The sequence below is a fragment of the Achroia grisella genome, unplaced genomic scaffold (genome assembly GCF_030625045.1).
Source record: "Achroia grisella isolate CSIRO2021 unplaced genomic scaffold, CSIRO_AGI_Agris_v1 utg413, whole genome shotgun sequence".
NCBI classification, from domain to species: domain Eukaryota; kingdom Metazoa; phylum Arthropoda; class Insecta; order Lepidoptera; family Pyralidae; genus Achroia; species Achroia grisella.
Genome location: NW_026712846.1, coordinates 92,189 through 117,765, shown reverse-complemented (window position 1 = coordinate 117,765; position 25,577 = coordinate 92,189). Strand labels below are relative to the sequence as shown.

At 33.2% G+C, this 25,577-nt stretch overlaps 1 protein-coding gene across 1 annotated transcript in view; it reads right to left on the bottom strand.

Annotated features, from left to right (window-relative positions):
• Positions 1–1,118: 1,118 nt before the first annotated feature.
• LOC131844750 (terminal nucleotidyltransferase 5C) overlaps positions 1,119–25,577 on the bottom strand; it is a 36,034-nt gene continuing 11,575 nt past the window's right edge. Inside the window, exons 2-3 of the mRNA XM_059193710.1 lie at positions 6,731–7,680; positions 1,119–6,281 (exon numbers count right to left, since the gene is read on the bottom strand). Of these exons, the coding sequence (XP_059049693.1) occupies positions 6,011–6,281; positions 6,731–7,680 (1,221 nt within the window). The 3' untranslated portion in view covers positions 1,119–6,010. The remainder of the gene's footprint in view (positions 6,282–6,730; positions 7,681–25,577) is intronic.

Genomic DNA, 25,577 nt, shown 5'->3' with positions numbered 1-25,577 from the left:
TAGGTGAGACTTATAACGCAGACGACTTTTTACAAAGTCTATCTTTATCAAGTCTGAATTTCTTGTGTATATTCTTGGGGATTCCTAATATATCAAGTTCAATTTTAGTATAAGTGACATTCTTCTAAAATCCCGGTTAAAAACCCCAAGGTTCTCCTCTCTACCTTGGGTTACAGGAATGTGCGAGCAGTCTTTCTCAACCTGAATGGTGCTGGCCTGCAGACCCCTTCTCATTTCTTATATTTAGTAGTTAGATATTTAGTAACAAAATAAATCAACGAAAAGGTGATATATAAATAAAAAGGCACAAAATCATTGTTTATCACTTTTTTATAATTTATTTTCACAACATTTTTATTTAATTTTCTGTAAAATTTACAATAGCTTAAAACTCCTCACAAATATATAGTAATCATTATATACGCAACAACAGCGTGTCAGCGCTTCGTGTCCCACGAAACAGGCAACTTGGAAGAGAAAATAATAACTACATGTAAATATATCTGATAAAACCTAACAATAAGCTTATATAACGTAAGGCTTTATGAACTAGCAACCCTTAAACTAGAGAATCGGTTGGCTGGCGTCGGCTGCGCGCTTGTAACATATGAGCGGCAGTCACGGCGCGCGTTGTTTCATATAAATCAAACGACTGATTAAACAACAGTTAAATGACATACAATTAGAAATTAAGTAAATAACATCGTATTAGAGGAAAGACAAAACATTGTCTAAAAGAAAAAAGTAAAAAAAAAAACAAGATGCTTTTTGTATGAAACTGTGCTAATGCTAAGTGTATTTTTAAAACGGCATATGTCTGCATAAATATTTTTTTTAGTTCACCTCGCTTAAAATATAACGATTGTTCTGTAACACGACTTTTTTTAATACTTACAGAATTGTACATAGATTAAATATTAGTTGAATTCTCATGAGAGTGATGCCAACTTTTGCAATTCGTAGTGTTAATTGCTCTGTGCTGCACTAATTTATTCAGAATAGAAATGTTTATAGCAACAGTAATATTAAAAGAAAAGGCAAAAGATAATTAAAACAATATAAAGTTTCTAGTACAGATAAAATAATTTTCCCGCCAATTCATGTATGTCATATTCGAATTTTTAAATTTTCAATTGTCATTTATTAAAATTTGAGTAAATTAACACTACAATTTAAATTAAGAATAATTCTTATTCTTAGGTTTTAAGAGTTGGCATGGCCCTTATGAGATGCAATCTAAAATAAATCTATGCAAGCACCTGCACTACTGAAATATAATGTAAAAACAAATTGGTTGCACAGTTTATTACAAAAATTTTTTTGTTGCAAATGGCGACACGGGCCTGTTGACACCTACGCGCGCCAATGTGGTCACATATTTTACTGATAAAAATAGGTTATCTGTACATAATAAACCGAGGCGTATTGTACAAATAAATAATTACAGAAATATAAGCAAATACAGTTGTATATAGTATTTTCTCTAATATGATTAGTGAAAATACTGGATGCTTTACGATTCCGATATAGTTGAAGAGAAAGACATAGATTATAGTTAAGTAAAACTATAGAAATTTTTTGTCAATAAATGCGAGTTTTTTATAACACTCAGATACACTTTCTATAGAGATGTATGTCAGTCAACTGTTGTATATTCACGTCTTAATTCTGACACAACGCTTAATTTTGGCGCTTGCGTACAATACATAATCTCATAGAAATCTTATTTAATCACATAAAATACTATTTGGACTTCCACATTACTTGCTGATTTAATGAAGTAAACCAAACAAGATATAGACTAGCTGGCCTGATAATCAATTTTGCAACCAAATCTAATTACAATGTTGCCCTATAAATTTATAGTAAAAGTTGCCAGTATAAAATTATAATTGAAAGGATTTTATTTATTGATAAATTTATTTAACAATATTTTATAACTGTTTTTTCGTACATACATATTTATTTTATATTAAAGTTTAAAACTTCACGAAAATTGATAATACAACATTTTCTTGTCTTGTAAATAAAAACATATTATTGACAATTAACACTCTCATATAATTACTTCATTATTGTGAACAAAATATTGTGATAAGAGTATAATATAAAATGTAGCGAAAAACATCCATTACTCATTGGTTTCATGATTTTAAAATTGAAACAGGAAACCAATTTAGCAATTTAAATATCTAATATATTATTTTGATGAGGTGTGTTATCTAAAATAGTTTTTATTGTACTCATTTAATTATTACGTGTTAATAGCGCAAATTAAAATGTTGACTTCTATATTATTTTATCTTATCGTCGTGACAATATGAGAGGAATATACATTTGTAACACAAGCATGTATGTCAGAAAATACATTATATAAATGTGCCAAGTATTAAATAGTATAATTTTAATAATATCATAATTATATTGTTTAAATAATTAATTTTATAAATAACACAATTTTTTTATTATTTATTTTATTTTAAAAGTTCGAATTTGCACTTCGAAATAATTGGATTGTACTTTTCCTGATGTATTAACAGATTGCAATTTAATTTTGTGACGTGCTTCTTACACAAGTGGTGTCGCTGATTATAATTAAAAAAAAAACATACATAACTCATACTTGTTCTGCCATAACAATATACAATACTTAAAATACTTAAATCACCACCAAACAGCACGCAAGCGCCATAGACCAGTATATTAAATAATAGATTACACGAAAACATTAAAAATAAGTCTAGCTGAAAACTGATGGTAACTTTAGAAAAATAAAATCCTACACTATGTATATATTGCAATGTCTCTCTTGTATTATAATATGCAAAATATATATTTTCAATTGAAAACATTTAGACCGTTATTGGGAGCATTTCGTCTTTTTTATATGGAAGAGCTACGTTTATTGTTTGGTTATATTTCATCATCTATTTACTTAACTGGCAAGATAAAATAACAATGGTTTCTTGCTATATTGAAAAGCAATGAAATTGGCCTATTGTGTTCGAAATTGACCCAAAGTAAACATTTAAACAGACGAACAATGTTCAATACGAATATATAAAAGCATTTTTTACAATATATCCTCTAAAATTGATTAATATTCTCGTTTTGAAGGCCTTAGAGTTGTCTATGATAAGTAATAGGTATTACTGTGCGAGCTATTTTCCAGAATAGAAATTCACAACATAATTATATCGAATTCACTCAAGGAGGTAGTTCTGAACAATTTACGTCGACAGCTGATCTACATTATATAATAATATATATAACAATCACAGTTACAATAATTATGACAATAAAGTGACATTAAAATATATGTCGAAAAGACTACAAATCACAACTTAGACGCCTGTCTCGATATAGCGAGAGTAACACTAGTGATAATTAACTTACATTCACTCTTATTACAAATGGAATATAGTTTAGATTCCGTTAGCTATATTATGTACTTCATTTATTTCTAAGTACAGACGACTGCGAACTACGTCTAATTTAGGTCTAAACTGCAGGATGACTCGTCGCGATCGTATCGGAATCTAATTGAAATTGCATTGAATTGATCAATTAATTGTATAACGTTGCAATTTGTCAATTTAGACAATAACTAAAGTTTTATTCCGCAGTTAAGGCATTACTATTTATAATAGACGTATTGAGTATACGTCTATTTTAAATAGCCTTTTGTCACTTTTTCTCACGACAAAAAACTGCTTAAAAGAAAGAGACAAAAGACATAAATAATTTGCAAGGAAATTTGAATTTTAATTTATCGTATATAACATTGTTTTTTATTCGAATAGATCGCGCGACAAAGCCAGCCTGCTGTTCGACTATTCTGCAATACGTTTCACCCATGATTATTGTTTCAAATGAATTTTGTCTTTAATAGTTCTATTACAGCCTTTAATCTTTGACAATAAAATGTACGTAAGTGATAAACACCACTCGAAGAAAGATACAGAGTAGCCGCGAATATAGAAATATAATTAATTTCATGGATGAATCGTAGCAGGTCAACTTGTATCATATTCTTATCTCCAAGTCATATATGACATATGCAAAGACTATAGTATAATGACACGAGTTAATATAACACTCGCCGTTCAGACGTTGTCAAGTTCACAATTTTGTGGAGCTACTAGAAATGAGATCTCAAATTTTGGTTCGATAGTGAGCAAGTTGGAAATTCGTTCATAAAATCGTTATATTTGTTCCGAAGTATAATAATTAATTAATCTAGAAGAGGGTTGTACTTGATTACTTCGGATGTAACTCGATATACTATAAAGATTACAAATTTCTTATCCAAGCCCTATTAAGAACTCCATGCAACTATGTTTGTATATATATATAAATATTTAATTTGCACATATGCACTTGCAAAATATATAAATCATGCACATATTGGCCGGACACCGTTTACACATCTTTCATATAATTCTATATCTTCATTAAAGTACAACAATAATAGTAAAACTTTCTATTGTATTAATATTTATCTACGTAATAATGTAAGTAGTATATACTCATCGACAACAGGTTAAATCTACAACAAATAAATCACATTTTCCATAACATCTACATGTTTTTATATAAAATTTAATTGAAAAAGAGAAGTTAATAAAAACGCGTCGGTAAGTACTCTGCTACTAAAATGACTTCTTCCTACGTTGTAAATGTTCTTAAAATATTTATTTATTGGATTTTTAATATTACAAAAGAGTGAACTTTAATATTGTACACACCTTAGTATTATATATTTTTTTGTTTTTTTTTTTTATTTTATTTTTTCTATTTATATTTTATCTTAATTTGTTACTTCGCATGCCAAGCCGTATACAATACTAGAGCGATCACAATAAAGTGAAGTGTATATATACATTCTTTTAGATTAATAAATATATATTAAAATAGTTTAGTTCTTTAATACATATGTCCCATGGCAAGGATACTGTTAGGTCGCGTGCTCGCAACGCGTGCATGACACGCTAATCCGAATCCAGTTCCTAATTCCTTCTCTGAATCGCAATATTAGATAGCAATCACGTTTGTTAATTAAAAAAATAGAACGGAATTTCTCGATTATAAAAGGCCATCGGACAAGGCCGGACTTGTTCCTTTTAATTATATTGTTGATTGCTCAAAGACATATCAGTGTTGACACCATTCTACTTTTTCAGGTCGGGCCGCGTGAGCCATTAAAATCATTACCACTTTCAATTCGATCTTCTAGTTTGTTTTTGAGAGACATGCCACTACTTTTAAGGAATCAATTTTATACACATAAAGCTTAAAAATAATTAACTAGTCTTTTTTATAGGCAGACCCATCGACTCGGACTCACTAACTCTAACGACTTTCACATCGCGTGGAAAATAATTTTCGTACTGCTAACATATTAAGCCATCAACACGAAAGGAGTACGACTAGAAATTACCTCACGTCTCCGGCGTCGGCCGCATGCGTCCTGTTGATATATCCTTACTACTCTACCTACCCGCTACGTACTCTAATTAACGATATCGTTCCTATATTAATTGGCATAATAGACGTGCAATTAGTATTTACAGTTCATCAATACGGATCGCTCTATTTGTCAGATACTGAATATCGGGAAAACGCTGGTGACGTATCGAGGACGAGAGGTCCGGACGACCTCGCCTCGTGACAATTGACGTGCGAAATTGATCGGTGTAAAGTGAGCAACTTGGAATTGACCGAGAGTAATTCGTCTCCTAATTCGCGATCCGATTCCACCGCCACAGAAACCGTAAGTCCACTCGGGCCCGTTCGTATGCAGTAATAATAGGAAATCAGCCAAGAATACGAAGCGCGAAATCGTTACACGACAATATACAATCACACTCGCTAGGACAAGGGGAAGTCATACATATACATATAATTTTTATCCGTATTATATACATTTGGCACTAAATTCATCGTCGATCGATAAAGAGGGTAAGAATCACGTGAGTCCTCCCGCGCGGGGCGCCTCGGCGTAGCAGGGTCACGCGGGGCACAGCTGCGGGCGGCAGCACTCGCAGCACGGCGGCGCCGCGCCCGCGCACGCCGCGCACGCCGCGCACGCCGCGCACGCCGCGCACGCCGCGCACGCCGCGCACACGCACACCACGTACCCGGCCGGCAGCAGCAGCGGCGCGCGCGCGCACAGCTCGCGGCACGCCAGCGCCTCGATCAGCGCCAGCGTCTGCCGCCGCTCGTGCCCCATCAGGCACACCGTCGACTCCCGCACCACGGCGTGCAGCAACGTCAGGTACCTGGTGAGTCGCGATGCAGATTAGCGGCTGGTAATGTGAACTAATAACTCTAATGCTAGTAATGGTACATTCAGGTTGATTTTAGCGGGTCACATGAAACCATCATGTTTGCCTCGATGGGCTACCTGACCTGACCTTATGTGTCTTGTCGTTTTCCATTGGTTTTGGTGGTTGATCAGCTTGTTTTTAAAGGATATTTCTGTTAACTGATGAGAAATTACAAAGTAAGGAGTTATATTAGTCCTCTGCAATGGCAACGCATGGGTGGCACCACGGGGATTACATGATGACGCGATGTCTTTGATATTATTCCTGTGTATACAGTAAGGAGAATATGTACTGATTAGAATCGATGACATAAACTAACTAACTGACTAAGATTCCTTAGTTATTGCAAATATGGAAGAGACCTGTGGTATAGAATTCATTAAAAAATATTAGATATTTACCTGTGCTTTAGGGCCTCCTCTTCTCGCCCGACGAAATGATTCCGTAGATAAGCTTCGAGCTTCGCACGTTGCTGCCCTAGCTCTGGGAAGTCGATGAAGAATCTCGAACACATATAGCGCTCGAGGATCTTGATTTTATCTGGCCGCGCCGGTCGATAACCCTTGGCAAGGAGTGCGCAGTATTTCAACAGGCCTCCGCCGCGGATCTCTTCAGGTTGCCGTGTCGCGATCAGCTTCTCAGCCAGGTGAAATAGTGCTTCATTGAAGTCACCGTACACTGATTCTCCAACTACGGTTGGGTAGAAATTTTCTCCGATGGGTAGCTGAGCGCATTCGTGGAATGCCAACAGTGAATCTAAAGCGATCTGAAACGAGTCCACAGAGAACTCGAACTGCCGTCGCATCGTATCTACAAATTTTAACTCGACGGACTTATGGCCACGAGAGTTTCCGAGTGAGATCAGAGACCAACGGTCGCCGTCCGAGTTGACGCGCACCATCTTTGAGACGTAAGCTTCCTTAAGACCGGCGGTGGATGCGCGACGACGTGGCGTGGCCGGAGGGAGTAGCGTCGAGAGATGTCCCAGAACAGCGGCCTTGACACGATCGCAGTGACGTGCAGTGGGCAGTTCCGCTGTGAAGATTAAGTCAATATCCGAATATGGCTGAGGACGATCGGCAAGGACATGGCTTGCGGCTCCCCCGTTTAGTCTCACGTCGCGGACAGTGATACCAGCACCGCCGGTTGTCTGGGAGGCTTCAAGACGTGCTCGCACTCCTGCCACCAATTCTCTCAGCCGCACGTGCAAGGTGGGAAAGTTGCCACGGCCGTGGATGGCTACCACTTCGTCCATGACGTCATTCAGCCGTCGTACTTGTTCATAACTAAGAACGGCATGCCGTTCTCCAGCACCGCAGCCCTCTTCTGACGAAGTGTAGCTCGACTCGCTCTGTAACAAATAAAATTAAACTTAGTAGGGAAATTACGTTCCATGATTTGGACAACTTAATTTACATTAAAAATTCTGATCACAAGTAGTAAGCATCTTGTAAAAGATTGTATGGAGGGGTCAACCAACATTCAACTATCATGTAGGTAGTATCTTGTAGTAATATATAGTAGTTGATTGCTTACTAACAATATATCACGGTTTACCCAAGTGAAACACAATACCTAACCACTCAAACCACAATGCAAGGATTCATCATAAAACCCATATAGTAATCGTTTCCCAGAGGGAAATGCAAAACATGATGTGCCATTGTGTTTTTTGTTATCATGATTATTTCTTCTTCATGACCGTGATAGGTTCTATAACAAATAGGAGGGGGGAAATTCGCATTAAAGCGGTGACAAAAAAATATGATTAATTGTTCATTAAATATTTTTGAACACTCTGAGCAATCGATTGTTAGTTGTAAGATCTTAATCAGAAAAAAATGATAAGTGCAAAGTTTGATGCATATGTAAGCAGCTACCTGCAAGTTTTCCAAGATTTTTCAAAATTGCTCTTTTGTATTGAACATTTCTATTATGGATAACTTGAAATTGTTTTTGTCGTAGTTAATAAGTGCTGGTATTCAAATAATACAATTAGTTACAGACGTCGAGAGTTCAGCGGAAATTTTGGTTCAAAACAACTTCTAATAAATGGTCTTACGTACTCGTAATTAAAATTTGTTTTGTTTTTAACGATCACTGCATATCTACTAACACAAGGTCTTGTTCTAATTGTATAACAATAAAATTGGTTCGATAGACATGTTTTTAATTTGTCACAAATTAATTGATTTTGTATGATAACTTCAAAATTAAGCACGTAATCCCGCTTAAAGATCGAAATTCAACCATAATTAATTTAAATTATAAGTTTGGACATTATAAATGTACTATAGACACAGACTATACTACTATGCGTGTATGTATCAAGTACATAGTAGTTTGTGTAATGTTATTTTTATTGATTTAATGAAGTTTTTATGCATAATTAAAAAATATATTAGTTTTCCGCACTCCTGTTCTATATACAGTATAAGTGTCCGAAATTTCATACTCTCTGTCCGCGCAATTCGTAAAAAGAGGTACAAAGTTTTGCCTCACGTAACATATAGATACGTAAAAAGCATATGATGGGTAACGATTTATTTGATCTTGTGCAATTTACGAGACTTAGTTTATATACATATACACATAAAACCTGAAATTTGTAATATATTTTGAATGTGGTACTAGAATTTAAAAACGAATGATAAAGCTTTTTTATAGTTCAATATGTTTAAATTCGAATATATTTAGATCGTTGTTTCTTTTTAAGTTAAACATGTCGATCATATAGTCTCTTTTTTTTTTTGGGTATATGACAATTATGTGGTATATAAAAAACAAATTTGATGAAACAAACATTAATTAGAAATGTAAACGCTAAATTTTCCTAGTTTTAAACACTTGTGTATCATAAGGGTCGTTGATATAAGTGATCTTTGTCTGTATATACAATATGTTGAATTACAAATTTAACTCGATGATTGTCCGAGTTTGAGTGTTCAAATTGAATCACAATGAGGGACTTATACATTATATTTCATCGTTGTCATCTGTCTGTTCATTGTACATAAATCATATTTAGGCGGCCCTAGTGTGCTGGACAATATCGAAGTGTCACAGACAAATTGTATTGAATTCTCCAAAGAGATCTCTTTAATATATATTTTAGTAGCAAATTCCCTGAGGTATCTTACTAAGCAATTTATTTTTAATTATAGTTTATCTATTCAATATATATGTATATAACTGAAGAAATGGTTTGTTACTGTTATAAAATAACAATATCGTAAATACATTTGAAATTATTTAGATTTGATCTAGATTAAATTCTATTTGGCGAATTTTGGCCTTCATGATGTTTCTTCCAATATTCCATGTTATTTGGAATAGTCGTCAAATAATTTCCCTTCCATTCATCTCTGTTCGCAGTCACATCAGTATTCACTGCCTTTCTCGTCATGTCATCATAATCCCTACGTTTGAGTCTTGTACTTTATAACCATTATATACTTTTTAAAAACATTGTCATCATTACTACGCAAAAGGTTTTGGAGTGCCAAATGCATTTGCTCAAATGCATTTCATCCGATGAAGCTGTAAAGGCCAGGTGTGGTCAATTGCTTCAATATTTAATTATTTTTTTGAAATATTCTATCAAAAATTAGTCGAAAAAGAAATTATACATGTTTATCAAGATAAACGATTGTAACTTCTGTCATAAGAGCGCTATCATCATCATAGAGGTATAACTATAAAATGTTTCTTCTTGGGACGTCGATCGCTTTGAAGGAAATCAACTTAATTATGTCGTTTCGTTTTATTAGAGCGATGGCAATAAAATTAAATATTAATCAACACGTTGGCAGTAAACGGTATTGATTGATAAGAATGTGGACCTAGGTCACAGGTCAAGTGAGTCAGTAAGGCCGGTAAAACTCCGTTACGGACAATCTTTTTGAATGGTCGACAATTTTCAAGGCACAGACAATGGGAAGTAGACACTAGACAGCTAGTCAAATAAAGCCACTATTGTTAGCTTTTGGTTTATTAGATGCTAGCGACGCGTCCAGGCTTGACACGGGTGCAATTATTGTAGTGATTTCTAATTTTATTTTAAAACTTTTGTTACCTGTGGTTTTGCACGCATATACATTTCTAGATTCAAGATTATTAATCGACAAGATTTATACAACGCCATCTATTATTTTATAAATAATTGATAAAATTGTACGTGGCCTATTGGAAATTTTTACGTAATTATTATCCCGTTTGGGTAGTAATTTTCCCAAGTTTCCTTGACATGTGCTGTGACAATTTCATCATACCTTCAAGTCTTTTTACATGACATGTCACAAATTGATAAATAAATAAAGGACAAACAGTTATCACCTTCTGAGTTTATTATATATATAAAGATAAAACTGTTCTTATTACTTATTGGTACTCACAACACAATGCAGCTTTCTATATTGAATGCATTTCTAAACTCCATTCAGTATTTGTTGATTACTTTAATAATAATACTTCCTCTCTATAGTAATATTTGTTAAACTATATGGCAATACTAATGTGTACACTTACAGTTTAGCCGTCTCCCACACTAATTTGATTTATTGCCCGTAATTTTCAACACTGGCGAGTTATTCAGAAATTTAAATTGACACACAAAGAATTCGACATTACGACCTTTGATGTCTATAGTCGGGATTGTAAACAATGCTATAAATAATCCATGCTTTAAAAACAAATTATTTGCGCAAACAACTATTTTAATTATTGTAAAATGTACCTTGTTTCCATAGAATAGGATATAGGAAGCTGGCATATTTGTAACAAGTTAATAATGTTGTATGTACATGAATAGTACTCACAGTTAGTAAACCGGACCTACAGTAGATCCCTTATCAAGGTCACAATATGGAACAAATTTAATTACATATTTGAGAGTACATAAACGGCGATTAATGTATTTACTTATTATAGAACCTGTTCTTGACATTATATCTTATTATAGAGTTGCTATGTACACTTGAGTATGATTGCATTTTGTTATAATCACATTTACGATTAAAACTTTTCGGTAACAATCGAATCAAATCGATATATCTTTATTGATGTCAATTACAGACTATTATGATACGTCATATCTACCGTCAGTTGGGATACTTTGAAGTTAAAAGGCAATGAGAAGAAATTTAGGTCTTATTCTTTTCAAATGAGCTTGTACATGAGTACAAAAATACAGATTCACGTTGAAATTAAATTAGAGAATGTAGCGACTACTAGCATATGCTATTTTTGATAAAAATATTATCAGTAGCCGTAATCAAAACAGACTAGTTCCCACATGTATGAAGGTATATAGAGTTACATTTTGTACAAAGTCATTTCGTTGTCTTTGTTTCCTCTATTTCAGTTCCAAGAAGCTTGTTTTGTAAGATTGATTTTGCTTTAAGGATTAAGACATAGCAGTGCAATTAGAGATTCACGATATCTTAGTTCTCCGTAGTGGTTATGGTTATTTACGGATATTTACTAATATTTTTAGAATAATGCTACTGAAAAACAGTACAGAGAATTTGTTAAATACCAGATCAAATCAAGTCAAATTCGTTAAAACATTTATATTTTAATATTTACGTGCCGTATACATTTATTTCGGTAATTTTAGCATTAAAAAGGTAAAATATAACTGTTTGTGATTTCTCCTGCGCTGCAATGCCGCTTATTAATTGATCTGTATTAAAAAAAAAAAGTGACAGACAGTGTCATTGTCATGGCGTTTGGCGCTCTCACGCCGGTGACCTCTGACTGTGGTCGAATAAAACGAATTTCGTTTTGTTTTTCCTCGTCGATTTGAAATCACTCGGTCACTGAGGTCGCATGCGCAATCGACACGAATGGACGCACCCGCGTCTGACTCTGAATAAGAATGGAGTTTTTGTCGGGTTCCGTGTTGTGATGAAAATAAATATCTATTCTATAATTTACCTACTTAAAATCGGTATTTTGTAACTTCCGATTAATATATTGTACATAATATTAGTTACATAAGTTGTATAATAATAATAATTATCTCACAATACATACTTATATAATTAAATTAAGATTAAAATAGTTTTATACTTATTTTGCAAAAATTGTTTTAAATAATTACAAAATTTTAATCGCTAATGCGTTTTGTTACCTCTAATGTATGACCCTGGGCACGTGATAACGTTTCAGACTTGACCGTTTTTGTTGGCGCGTAGAAATCAGCTGTTTAGCTGCAAGGTTGGTTATTGCGTGTTGTTGTTTTTTATTAAATAATCCATAAAACCTTTTCTTGAACAAAACAATAGGCAAAGAAACTCGAACAATACCGTTGCTATTTTATAGTAACGGGTATTACTATGTGATAACTAACAATAGTAGACGATTATTATTTTATTGGTCGTTGCGTTAACTCATACGTGACATAATGTGGCGTTTGTGAGAGATAGAAGATGTTTGCTTCTCTATCTTGCTTACGGATACTGTTGCTCGGTAGTATATATTTATTTAATATTTTTTGTTGCTGTTCTGTCTAATAATACGAGTCGGCTGAGTGACGACTATGTATGAGTTTTCTCTTAGATATAATTTATAGGTTATGGATTATATGTACAAAATAAGAATATAATTATTATTATTTATTTGTAAGCTAAAGTTATACAATATAAATAAATAGTAACCCACCCCACCCACACTTCAAATGTGTGTACATAATTTTTAACTTTTTTCTTTTAATTCAAATACTGCCTCCTTTGGAAGTAGCTTTTCTATAGATGATAAAAAAAAATTTTTTATGAAGAGAAATGATTTGATTTTTTTTGTGGTTTGATTCATGAGTATAATTGTTTGTATCGGTGTGGGTGTTTCCTATGTATATTATGTATTTAAAAAAAAACGCAGTATTTATATCTCTAGTGCCCATGACACAAGCGTGGGGACTAGAAGGCGCTGTGATAATTGTTATTTATTAATGTAACAATTATGCACTGAATATTAACTTGTAATTTATCACATCACTAGTGCATGTAAGTAGGCTAAATCTTGTGTAGTGACGTGCCAAAAATATTGCACGTGACTATATAAAATATTTAGTAATAAATTATTAAATAACGTGGAGATAACTCTATTAATATAATCACCTATCTTTAGATAGATATTTATAGATATCTCACGCCATCTGTATGCCGATCATTATCACTGCATATTGAAAATCATTAAGGAGTGAAACGGTCGCAGGTTCTATTCCAGGCAAGGTACAAACAATTGTATTCAAGATTGTTTGTACAAAAAAATGTGTATGTATTTATATCAGTCTAGTACTTACTCATACCACAAGCTCTGCTATAGCTAAGCTATGCTTGGGACTAGATGGCGTTGTGTGAATTGTCTTGAGACATTATTAATATAAAAAAAAAACATAACAATTTCAAAATTATCTGGCATTATACATGTTTTGGAAAAAAAACTTCAACATTATTAAACTAATTAACAAAGAATATCATTTTTTATTTATCAAACTAGAACCCTGAACGCGGAATTGTAAGCGTGCATAACGTAAAACCGATTACGTTTATATCAACAATTGATTCCGTACGATTGTAGTTACAATACGCACAAAACAAAGGCCTTGTGCGTACTTATCGACCTTGGCGTTTCCTTTGAATACTAAAGGAATCTGAAACGTAATTCTTAAACACTAGTCAAAAATAAACACCTAAAGACAATGCAATAATTAATAATAGCAAAACTAATAAATAAATCAAACAAAAATATGGTTAATTTATATACGGTCGAAGCGAAATTTCTCTACAATCTTCACAAATATCTGTCGAAGTGAGAGCGAGAGGTATTTCAGCGAAATTTCTCTATGTTTTCAAAGATCTGATAGAGATCTGAAATGTAATTCTTAAACACTAGTAAAAAATAAATAGCAAATAAATATTACCAACTAATAAATAAATTAAACAAAAATATGGTTAATTTATATGCGGTTGAATGTATACCAGCGAAATCTCTCTACAATCTTCTCAAAGATCTATCGAAGTGGGAGCGAAAGGTATACCAGTGAAGCGAAACTTCTCGATAATTTTCTCAAAGATATTGGCCTGTCTAGAACTGCAGTCAGCTCTATACTAGAACGTGTATCTTAAGCAGTACTAGCAGATTTGGCTTTAAAATACCTAGACTCATACAAACAATAATACTCATGTAACTATACAAATTGAACCCGCGACTATTAAGTAAAGCGATGCTAAACCGCTACACCACTGAGCCGAGGTCACTATAATGACGGCGTATAATAATCCTGCAAAGAAAAATATGAATTTACGACTGAGCTGTATAAATAATTATTTTGGTATAATACAATATTCTTACCTATTGCAGTATTATGTGAGATATGGCCGCCATAGCCAGCTGAGTCAATGCACAGAGCAAACAAATTTCACGACTGACAGACACTTTTGGATAATTTAATTAAATAATATGAGTTCAGGTGTTTAATTAAAGTTTTGTGGGTAATTCGACATTATTTCTTTGTTTCCACTGATGGAGAGCACCAAATTTGTAGATTTAAGTTACACGTGTTATGTCTATCGTCTTCACATTTATTATATATTTATAATGGTCCCAGTGGAAATTCAACCGTAATTAATTTAACATTCAATACGACTATAGACAAATAATATTAAACACAAACAATACCAATATACATTATTTAAATTATTAACCGGGTCTTAACACGAATAATTTTATGGCAAATAAAGGTATTTACCTCTCTCGACGTTTCGACTAGGTTGCACTAGCCGTGGTCACGAGCTGACTGGAGTAACAGCGATGTCAATGTAGATAGGTGACAGCAGTTTTTTCTTCATCTACCGTCACTAGATTGTTTAACGAAAGTTCGCGACACACAGCACTCACGGTATCCGTACACTTATTGACTATTGATGCTACTGAACTTTGCTTGAATTTATTTATGACTGGATTCCACGCAGATGATAATTTTAAGCCATCCTCTCTGTTGAAATTGGGATGTTTTTTAATTTCAATCGCCTCCCGGACCATTCGTGGGTAATAGTGGCGATCAGTAGAGAGGACCTTAGGCGCATGTAGTTCAATCCAGTGATTTGTTCCTGCGTTCAGTAGATGATCGGCAATCGCTGATTTGTGTGGTTGTCGATTTTTAACCGCTGCGATGTGCTCTTTGACTCTCTCGGCTATTGATCGTTTTGTTTGGCCAATATAAGAGCTACCACAACTACAGTCAATTTTGTAGACACCTGGAGCTTCGTAAGGTAGCTTATCCTTTGGTGAACGTAAATTGTTTGTTACTTTTGAGGGCGGATAATATACAGTCTTAATGGAGTATTTATTTAGTGCTGTTCCAATTTTGTCCGTTATTCCTCTTAAGTAAGTCATGTACGCTGGCTGTCTGTTCACTTCCGGTTTTTTAGCTTTTGTTACGCGCTTATTTTGCCTTCTACTCTTACGGCTAGTGCAACCTAGTCGAAACGTCGAGAGAGGTAAATACCTTTATTTGCCATAAAATTATTCGTGTTAAGACCCGGTTAATAATTTAAATAATGTATATTAAACACGAAAGTTTAAAATTAACTAATACCAATATATTCTCAATTTGATCACAACTTTTTTTACGTCATTACATAGTATAAATTAAAGTCGCTATCGCTGTCTGTCCGTCACTATGTATGCTTAAATCTTTAAAACTACGATTTTTTTTTGACGGTGTGATTCTCGAGGAAGGATTATATATATAATACATGTACACCCGGGGCGAGTAGCTAGTAGTATATAAAACAAAATCGCCGCCGATGTCTGTTCGTTTATATCTTTTAAATTACGCAACGGATTTTAATGCAGTTTTCAGCAATAGATAGAGTGATTCAAGAGAAAGGTTTGTATGTATAATACATGTATTATAGTATAGCCGAGAAATTCAAAGATTTGTAATGCGTCACTAGCATGCAATGGCGCTCTTATAAATTTTATACAACACCATCTAGTGAGTTCTGAACAAATTAAAATTACCTATGTAAATAGTTTTCCTAAACAATGAATGAGGGCTTAGTATTGTCTATGACACTATGCTATATAACTAGTTATTAGATACTCACTTTGTCATTGAATTTGTTACGATTACATAGGTTTTTACGTACATCAGTTAGTGCGTTAGTATTTGCGTGTTTTATGAAAATGACTAACAACTAAACACATAAACCACAAATATATTTGAATATAAATTAGGTACTATGTAACCTCTTTGAATTAAAAATAGTTTTATTAGGTGATTACACAAGTTTTAACAAAACAGTTATTTAATTAATATATATGTAGTAACTAATATGGGCGTTCCCAGCTCCTGGTTATCAATCACTGGTTGTAAATCTATTTAGTCCGTAATGTGGCTTTTTCAAAGATTAATGCACATTTTCTAACAAGAGTGTACCTAGCTTCTGGATATTAATCAATGTTGTAGTCAGGAAGTATTTATTTGTAGACCGTGAAGTAGTGTTTCAAAATATTAATGCATTTTATGAGATTCAAATTTCAGGAAGCCTGATGCCCATCGTAAGTACATCAGATTTGGTTGCACTTTTCATGCGAAAGCGGTTATATAACATAAAAAGATAAGACTATCTTTTTTTGATTTTCGACTCTGAAGACTCAGAGTCGAAAATCAAAAAAAGCAGGACGGATCTTATCCCGCGCGACTATTAATTTTTGACTAAAAGTCGAGTCGTCTCCCAGAGCAAGGTTCTACAGATTTGGCCTCCTTTGGTCGGAAGCGAACAAACACAATTGAACTGAATAAAAAGATTTATAATCTGTGGAAAAGGACAAAGCGCTATAAAAAGGTCATTAGGGTCGAAAGTCTAAAAAGCGGGACATTAAAATTTTGCCTAAAAATCGGGACGTCATCCTACGCTAAATGTAAACCATTATGTATTCTGTACATATGAGTAACTACATAAACGGAAGAAACCTGTAATCTAAGGGGAAGTTTAGATTAATGTGCATAAACATTAGGCCGTAATTGATATAGGCATTATCTGAACAATAATTTAGTTATCTACGTTAGTTGGTAGTAAACATTCTTTATCAACGGAAGTTTGAGCCACCGTCGGAAAGGGGGCGGCGAGGAGGGGGAGGGGGGGAGAACAGCAGTTGTTGTACGTCACGGACTCGAATCGAAAACATCGTGGACCGACACAATGGCAATAACTCAACTGGACTAACATTGAACAAGTGTGGCGTCCGCGGTGCCAACGTACAGCGCAGTTATAGTCACGCTTTTTGCATTTCTCGGTCATTATCATTGTCTGTGGTCTTATATAGGGTGCTGCCGAATCTGTGTCGCCTTCTATAGGGTAGTATTAAATGTATACATTCGACGGCCGCGGAGTTCTAGGGGTTTAGCACACCGCCTTGCCTCAGATGGTCGAGTTCGATTCCTAGCACTGTACAAACATTCATGAATATGATTGTTTGTGTTGGTCTATGTATATTATGTATGTATTTAGAAATAAAATTTATTTAAGTATTAGATCAGTTGTCTAGTACCCATAACATAAGCTGTTTAGCTTGGAACAAGGTAGCACATTACCTTATTGAAAATTTCGGACCGAAATGTCATTTTTATTATAATTGATGTATTCTGTTTATTGGCCTTTAGCTTCATTTCAGCTTTAGCCCCATTTGCTTCAGCTGTCACAATATGTTTTGTTATACATTATAAAGGACTAATGAACTGTAGCCTAAATAAAGAATTATTTACACTTAATATATGTATATGCAGCGATGATTTTTTTTTAACAATTGTAGCAACCAAGGTATAAAATCTTTTGTTATAGTAATATTATATACATTACCTATGTAGCAGGGAATGCAGATAATATGGTAGCACCTTATATACTATATATGAAAAACGAAATCGTACAGCGTCCGCAAAATACTTATGCTAACGACGAATTTATTAATGAGCTGTTTAATCATGCGTGGCCGCTTCACGCTCCGCGCGTCCGAACAGACGAGGCGCTTTTCGAAACAGTGTTGCCAACAATATTAGAGAACATTACGTACAACATCGAAAATCACTAAAAACCAGCACGTTTTTTAACGTAGGTATATTAAACGTTTAAAAACTTGCTAATTTTTAAAATAATTTTAAAAATTATAATTTCGCATAACCGAGACTTGTTTAAAAATATATTAATTAGAATTTATTATCATTAAATATCAAAAAATTTTTATCCGTAAGTGACTTAATGGATACCTACACTTTTGAAAATTGACTAATTTTTAGTGTAATACGTAATACAAGTTACGCAATTTCAAAGGCGATTTTTAGGCTTTGCAAATAATGGGAAAAGTGTAAAAATACTATACATAAAAAATCCACTGTCCACTACAAACAAATTTTGGTGTACACAAACAAAAATATAAAAAGAGGATATTAAATCCAACAGATGTAGTGGTGAATCCACTAAGATGGTAACACAGTGTCGAAACGGTCCACATTCCTCAGGAATTACCAAAATGGCTGCCGGCACCCGTCAAAAGATCGCGCGACCTTGTAACCGACAATCTCGATTAGACGTTACAAAAGTCAATCGACTATAAAACTTATCTTGCGGTACGTAAGTTATGTAATAAATTAGTTCGGAAATCCGCAATTAAGTTAAGAGCAATTAAGGACTACTTTTTATAAACATTCACGAACATTTGATTAAATTTATGCTTTTGATCTTGACTTTTTTTATGTAATTGCAATGGCATATAAGCTGACAGTTCAATAGCACTACATATCATGTGATAAAACTCGTTGCCATTCCAGAAGTCTAATATCCTGTAACTAGCTGTTCTCGCGACTTCGTCAGCGTGGAATTTGACTTTATTTTTCTAAAATAAAAGTAGCCTAAGTTACTCCTTATTACATCCGCTACCTGCCAAAAAAAGTCCCGTCAAAATCGGTCAAGCCATTTCAGAGATTAGCCGGAACAAACAGACAGACAGACAGACACACAAAAATTGTAAAAAATCTTATTTTGGTGTATGTATTTATATTCATATGCATGTAGTAAAACACGGTTATTTCAATATTACAAACAGACACTCTAATTTTATTTATATGTATAGATTTATAGATTTCACTGATACCACCATTTAACCGAAACACTCTATGGTATGTTTTAGTACATTAGGTGACGGTTACCACTTACAAGTTTAGCTTTCAAATAGCAATATTAAAAAAAAAATTACCATTTTATTTGTCACTACTGCCTTCTAGAATATCAAAGAAAAAAGTCAGTTTTACTAAACTTTCTTGACAGACTAAATCAATCTGTCCAAAGCAGTGTTTCACAACGTGGGGCCCAAGGCAATTAAAGGGTTCAAAATGGACTTTATATAAAAATTATATGGAACGTAAATTACAATTTTTCATTATTTTTTAAAATTTACTTACTGATTCATAAACATTTTTGTAGTCATTTCTTCCTGAAACCTATTATTTAAGTGAACAATTCAATTGTTTAATGTTATAAATTATTATTGTTACATAGGGGGAAGGCGGGAGGGGGGGGGGGGGGGGGGGCGAAGGTGATGTATGACTCTAACAAGATTGGGAAACACTGGTCCAAAGTGACGTACGAGATAATTAATTAGAACGTGATAACAGGTAATATAGAACAAGTGGCATTTAAATAAAAATGCGACCAATATATGTGATATTGTAATAGGATAATGAAGTTAGGTTTCATTATACGCTTGCAACTCGCATCTAGACAATCACGAGTATCTATTTACTTTCGATTTCGTGAGGCCGGTAATTAGCATGGCCTCGGCATACGTGAGCTGCGTAATACGGAACGGAACTGGCCTGATCTAGGGATGTGACACACAGACTAACAGTATAAACAATCGATTGCTTTAGTTAGCACAGATATCGATTTAATAAAATAAATTGATGTTTTTTTATTAAACTATATGTATAATCGATTATTTTTCAACAAGCTTAATTTGTTTTATAAGTTTTTTGTTTAACAAATCTAAGAACCGAATGGTTTCTAAAACTATTAGACAAAAAAAACTCTTGTTTTTTTTGTCTAACGTTCTTACGTTATTGGGTATTAGGTAGATTGTTATGTCTTTTTATAGATCAGAGATGAATTTTCTTGGAATATTAAAATAGATTATTTATTGAGCAATAATCGTTTCATTCGTAATCGATAATTCAACACATCCCTAGGCCGATCCATTAGCGCGGGATAGGCATGCGTTTCTGAACGTGAATGCGAACGCGGGAAGGAAGCCATGGCTTTTCACTTTCTTTTCAATTATTTGAGCGTCGTTCTAAATTTGAATCCAATCAACTAATTAATATTACGAACAGTGACGACCTTGCGTCAACCGTAGGTACAGAGCAATTAACATTACGTTATATAAAAGCTGGCAACACATTGTGAAAATTAAACGAAAATTGAATCTAAGTATCAACTTTTTTTCTTTTTTATGGTTTGGCACTTCTGCGCATTTGCCAATACATGATATGTCTCTAAAATGAAAAGTTAACGAAGTTTTATACAAAATAAAATATGTTTTAATTGAAGCGGGTTTTCATATGCAGACACAACCTTCAAAATGAGTATAAGAAAAAAATAACCTAAAAAACATGAGTACCACAGATTCATACAAAAAATATTTTGTTGTTAGTAACGACAGCCTGGTCAACGGTGCTTGGTAACCAAACGAAATCGATAAACAATAAAACCAAACATAGACAAATAATACACGAGTATAGAAGCCCATTTGAATATATAAAATCAAATGAACCGGTTCAAGTACTCCTATGAATATTTAATAGTGAACTTGGTGACAACATTCCGAATAATAAAAATGATTAACACAAAATTTAACTTTGACTTTAATCACTTTATTTAAAATGGTATTAAAATATTAGATACCAAAACAGACTAGAAATACCTGATATGTATTATTCATCGAACTTGATCTATATAAATGTTACAGATTTGGTTTTAATGTAACATTATAATTTGTTTTGACGTCAAGTTGTTTGTTGAATAAACATGAATGTCAGATAAACAAACTGGGTAGTTCTTGACATTTGTATATTAAAAATAAATGGTAACGCGATGTGTCGTGGTAAACAATGATTACTCGCTACATATAGTATGTATTTATAAGACTTGGAATGGTAAACAAGCAGATGGTACTTAAGGCAAGTAGTAATATATATAATGGTTTACGAACGGCATATAAATAGTAGTTAATTAATATAAGAAATTATTGCGAATACTATATCTCTTATTATAATTATTATTACAATTATTTGTTGGTAATTCACTAAGAAACACAGGTAACATGAGATATGGCTGTATGGGCACGATTCCGTTTGTATTTCCTTTAAAGGATAAACAGAATAAAAAAAAACAGGCTAAATTGTAACTTGTATTAGTCTGGTTAGGAACCCGGCTTCGCACAGGTGCTCATAACTTTATCATATATGTACATATATTCTGCATTTATCAACATAATACATATATCACTTCGAAATAATGTAGCTTTCGAATATTGTAAGAATTTCTTATATCCGTGTAAAGGTTCTGGAGTTCACTTTATTCATAAAACATTCGGCTCTCTCTATTTATAATATTAATATTTTTATGTACTAGTTGACCCGTGCCCATTTCGTTGGGAACTAAACATTTTTTTGGTCAGTTAACGTATGCGGAGAGTAGAAAATTATTACATTATTACTATTAAAAATAGGGGTTTATAATAGCGGGGTGCAAAATTGGAGGTTTTTATGTATATATATTTAATACCGAATCATAAAAAATATAAACAACATTTTTGGGTGAGCATCACTAATTTTACAGAATTATTTATTTTATTTTTAGACATTTGCATTGGCCATAAATCTTGAGCCAAGAAAGTACATTACAAAATGAACTCAATGAACTTAGTAATTGTACCCACATTCCTACACAGACATTTATAATGAAATATTTGGACAGCATTTCAAAATTCGAACGCTTCCTTTGTCATTGTTAAAATACAAAGTGTCACTAACCCGACACCTGAGTATTTCAAGCATTAAAAAAACTTATTTGTTTTAATTCTCTCTGGTCGTGTCGTGTCATGGTCAATACGATAGTACAATAAATTACATTGTACGGTGTAAAGATTGACCGATTGCGTAAAACAAAGTGATTTTTTTACATAATAATTTTTATTACTATTCAATGAATATATTGTAGATAGCCAGTATGAATTCATTGTTACGGAAAACAATGGGATAAGATACTTTTTTGTTTGTATTAAAATTGATCTATGAAATTTTTAAAAATAAAATAACTGAACGATAATAGAGAAGCAATAAAGACCGTAAAAAAAAACTAGATTAGCATAGCTTCTTCCACAAAATTTCCTATACCACATACACATATTTCAGAAATTGTCAGTGGCAAATGCATGAACGTGCCAAACCATTAAAAAGAAAAAAAAGCGTCATTTTTGCCTTAAGTTTGTTCTTGAACCGGATGAAAAAATCTATAATTTCATTAGCATGTACTAAATAGCAATAAATTTTATTTTTTATAGATGTATAAAATGAATAGAATTATCAATGTATAGTCTCTATTCATTAGTGTTGCACGCTGTCAATAATTTTATTATATAAATGTCATTAGGCATGTAAATTTATGTTAATCAATCGATTTTGTATATTATCATCTATCCACAGCTTATAAATCGTAATAACAAAGTATTCGAATAATAAAATTTGTGTAATAATAGGTATTGTAATAGATAATAGTTTCAATAAAACACAGTAATATATATAAATATATACATATATAAATTAATATATAGATAATAAAATAAAATAATAATGATTATAATCTTTATTTTACTGCTCACAAGGAATCTTACAATATCAATAAAATGAATGTTTAACTTTAAGTTAATCCTTGTGGGAATCTGGAGTCTGAACTAGGTCCAGGCTCTGTCCGGGACCTTAAATTACTACTATACAATACGTCTTAAAAATATTAATATATCTATGAATATGTTTATGAGCTAAACTTGTACAATATAAATAACTAGAAACCCACACGCTTTCTAACGTGTGTAATTTTTAAGTTTTTTTTTATTCAATTACTGCCTTATATTACTAGCTTTTGAAGTAGCCTTTATATAGAATAAATAATATTTTATTTTTATAAAGAGAAATGATTTGATTAATTTTTATTTCTGGTTCGATTCATGAGTATAATTGTGTGTATCGGCGTATTTTCTATGCATACTTTCTATTACAAAAAAAAAAAAAATCAGTTGTCTAATACCCATACCACAAGCTCTTCTTACTTTGGAACTAGATGGCGTTGTGTGAATTATCCAGGGGTTATTATTATTTTATTTATAGTCTTTATATTGATAGTGAAGTTAATTTTATTGTTTATTGCTATTTCACTGACTCCAGCTTGTCTATGGCCTCCTCCCATAGATTCCAACGCATTCCATGTCTATGTTGTTATCAAACAAAAAAGAAAATGCCTCTATTCGTCAGCTGGTCCTAAGACATTGACCCATAGATTCCACGTTCCCCTGTCAATACTTTTCACCGCGTTTTCCATCAAAAAAAAAAGAAAACAAATATTTCTTTTTTAAAAATATTGATTTTAAAATTGGAATCCGCTATTCAGCAACGGTAATTTTCACAAATCACCTTCCTATCAGTCCTTCGAATCGAGATCAAGGGTTATTGAACAAGGAAAAATGTTTGCTGTCAAGTATAAGAGTGCTTATCATTATTTATGTTGGCGAGTGAGTGAGTTACTCACACGCTCCCATGCATACTAATGATGTCCTAGCCGTTGTGGCAACTTGGCACTTAATTCCTATTTAATAATTTACTAGACCTAGAATATAGGACGTGACTTTTGTGTATTTGGAACAGGTTGTACAGGGGAAAGGGGAATGTTAATGTGGACTGATGATTTTATTGCTAGCAATGTACCATGTCAAATGATTTCCACGCGGTTCCCCCTGGAGACCATCATGATAAATTTTTGGTGAATTTGTCACGATGGGCTAACTGATTGACCTCATGCTCATCTTATCATCTTCCACAGGTGGCTTGCCAGCGAATAGCGTTGTTAGCTCAGGGTGCATCATTCCATTAACATCCATAAAAAAAGACAAAAAAAATACACCAGACCTATACTAGACCAACAATCATACTTAGGTATACTGTTTGCACCGTGCGAGGAATCGAACCCACGACCATCGGAAGTAAAGCGGTGTGTCAAACCGCTAGACCACCGAGGTCGTTAAATATAGATAGCATTGTTTGGAGAATATAAAAGCAGTTACATTGTAATAACAATCCAGAACGTTTGCGAATTGCGTGATATCAACAAGGTTAACGTGACTGAGGAAATGCTACGGTTTTTGTTATTGCAATTAATACAACTACAATAGTACTACAACATCTATTGACACAGTGATGATGTACGTTCATTCATAAGGAAAAGTATAAATAATAAATAAATAACACTGGACAATTAACACGGCGCCATCTAGTCCAACGGTAAGCAAAGCTTGTGTTATGGGTACTAGACAACTCATTTAAAAACTTAGATATATTTTATTTTAGTTACGTCACAATGATGTCAATTATATTAGAATTTCTTTCGGCATACCTATTCTATGTATATTATGTATCTACAATAAAATATTGAAGTATTTCAATCAGCTGTTTAGTACCCATAACACAAGCTGTGCTTAGCTGACTATTCTCTGACTAGATGGTGTTGTGGGAATTGTTCTGAAATATTATATTTAGTATGTGTACAATGGTAAAAAATGGTTATTTTGTTTTCCTTATTTATGTGTACAATTGTAAAAAAATGTTAAGTATGTTTTCGGTTGAAAGGTGTGATAAGGCAGTGGAATTATAGTGCAGCGGCAAGATATCTTGGAATAGCAACGCATGTGTCATCACGCGTCATGTGATAACATGATATAATGCTATTCATGTATATAGGTGACGGTCACCATTTAATATCATGTAAGTCGTCAGATTACCATTAAAATTATATAAAAAAATATAGACTAACAATATCAGAAGGTTAAAATACCATAAAAAAATATTTTATTAGCTGGAGACTGTATGGAACTTTCTAGAAACTAATTCCACTCGCTTGACCAATATTTAATGTCTAG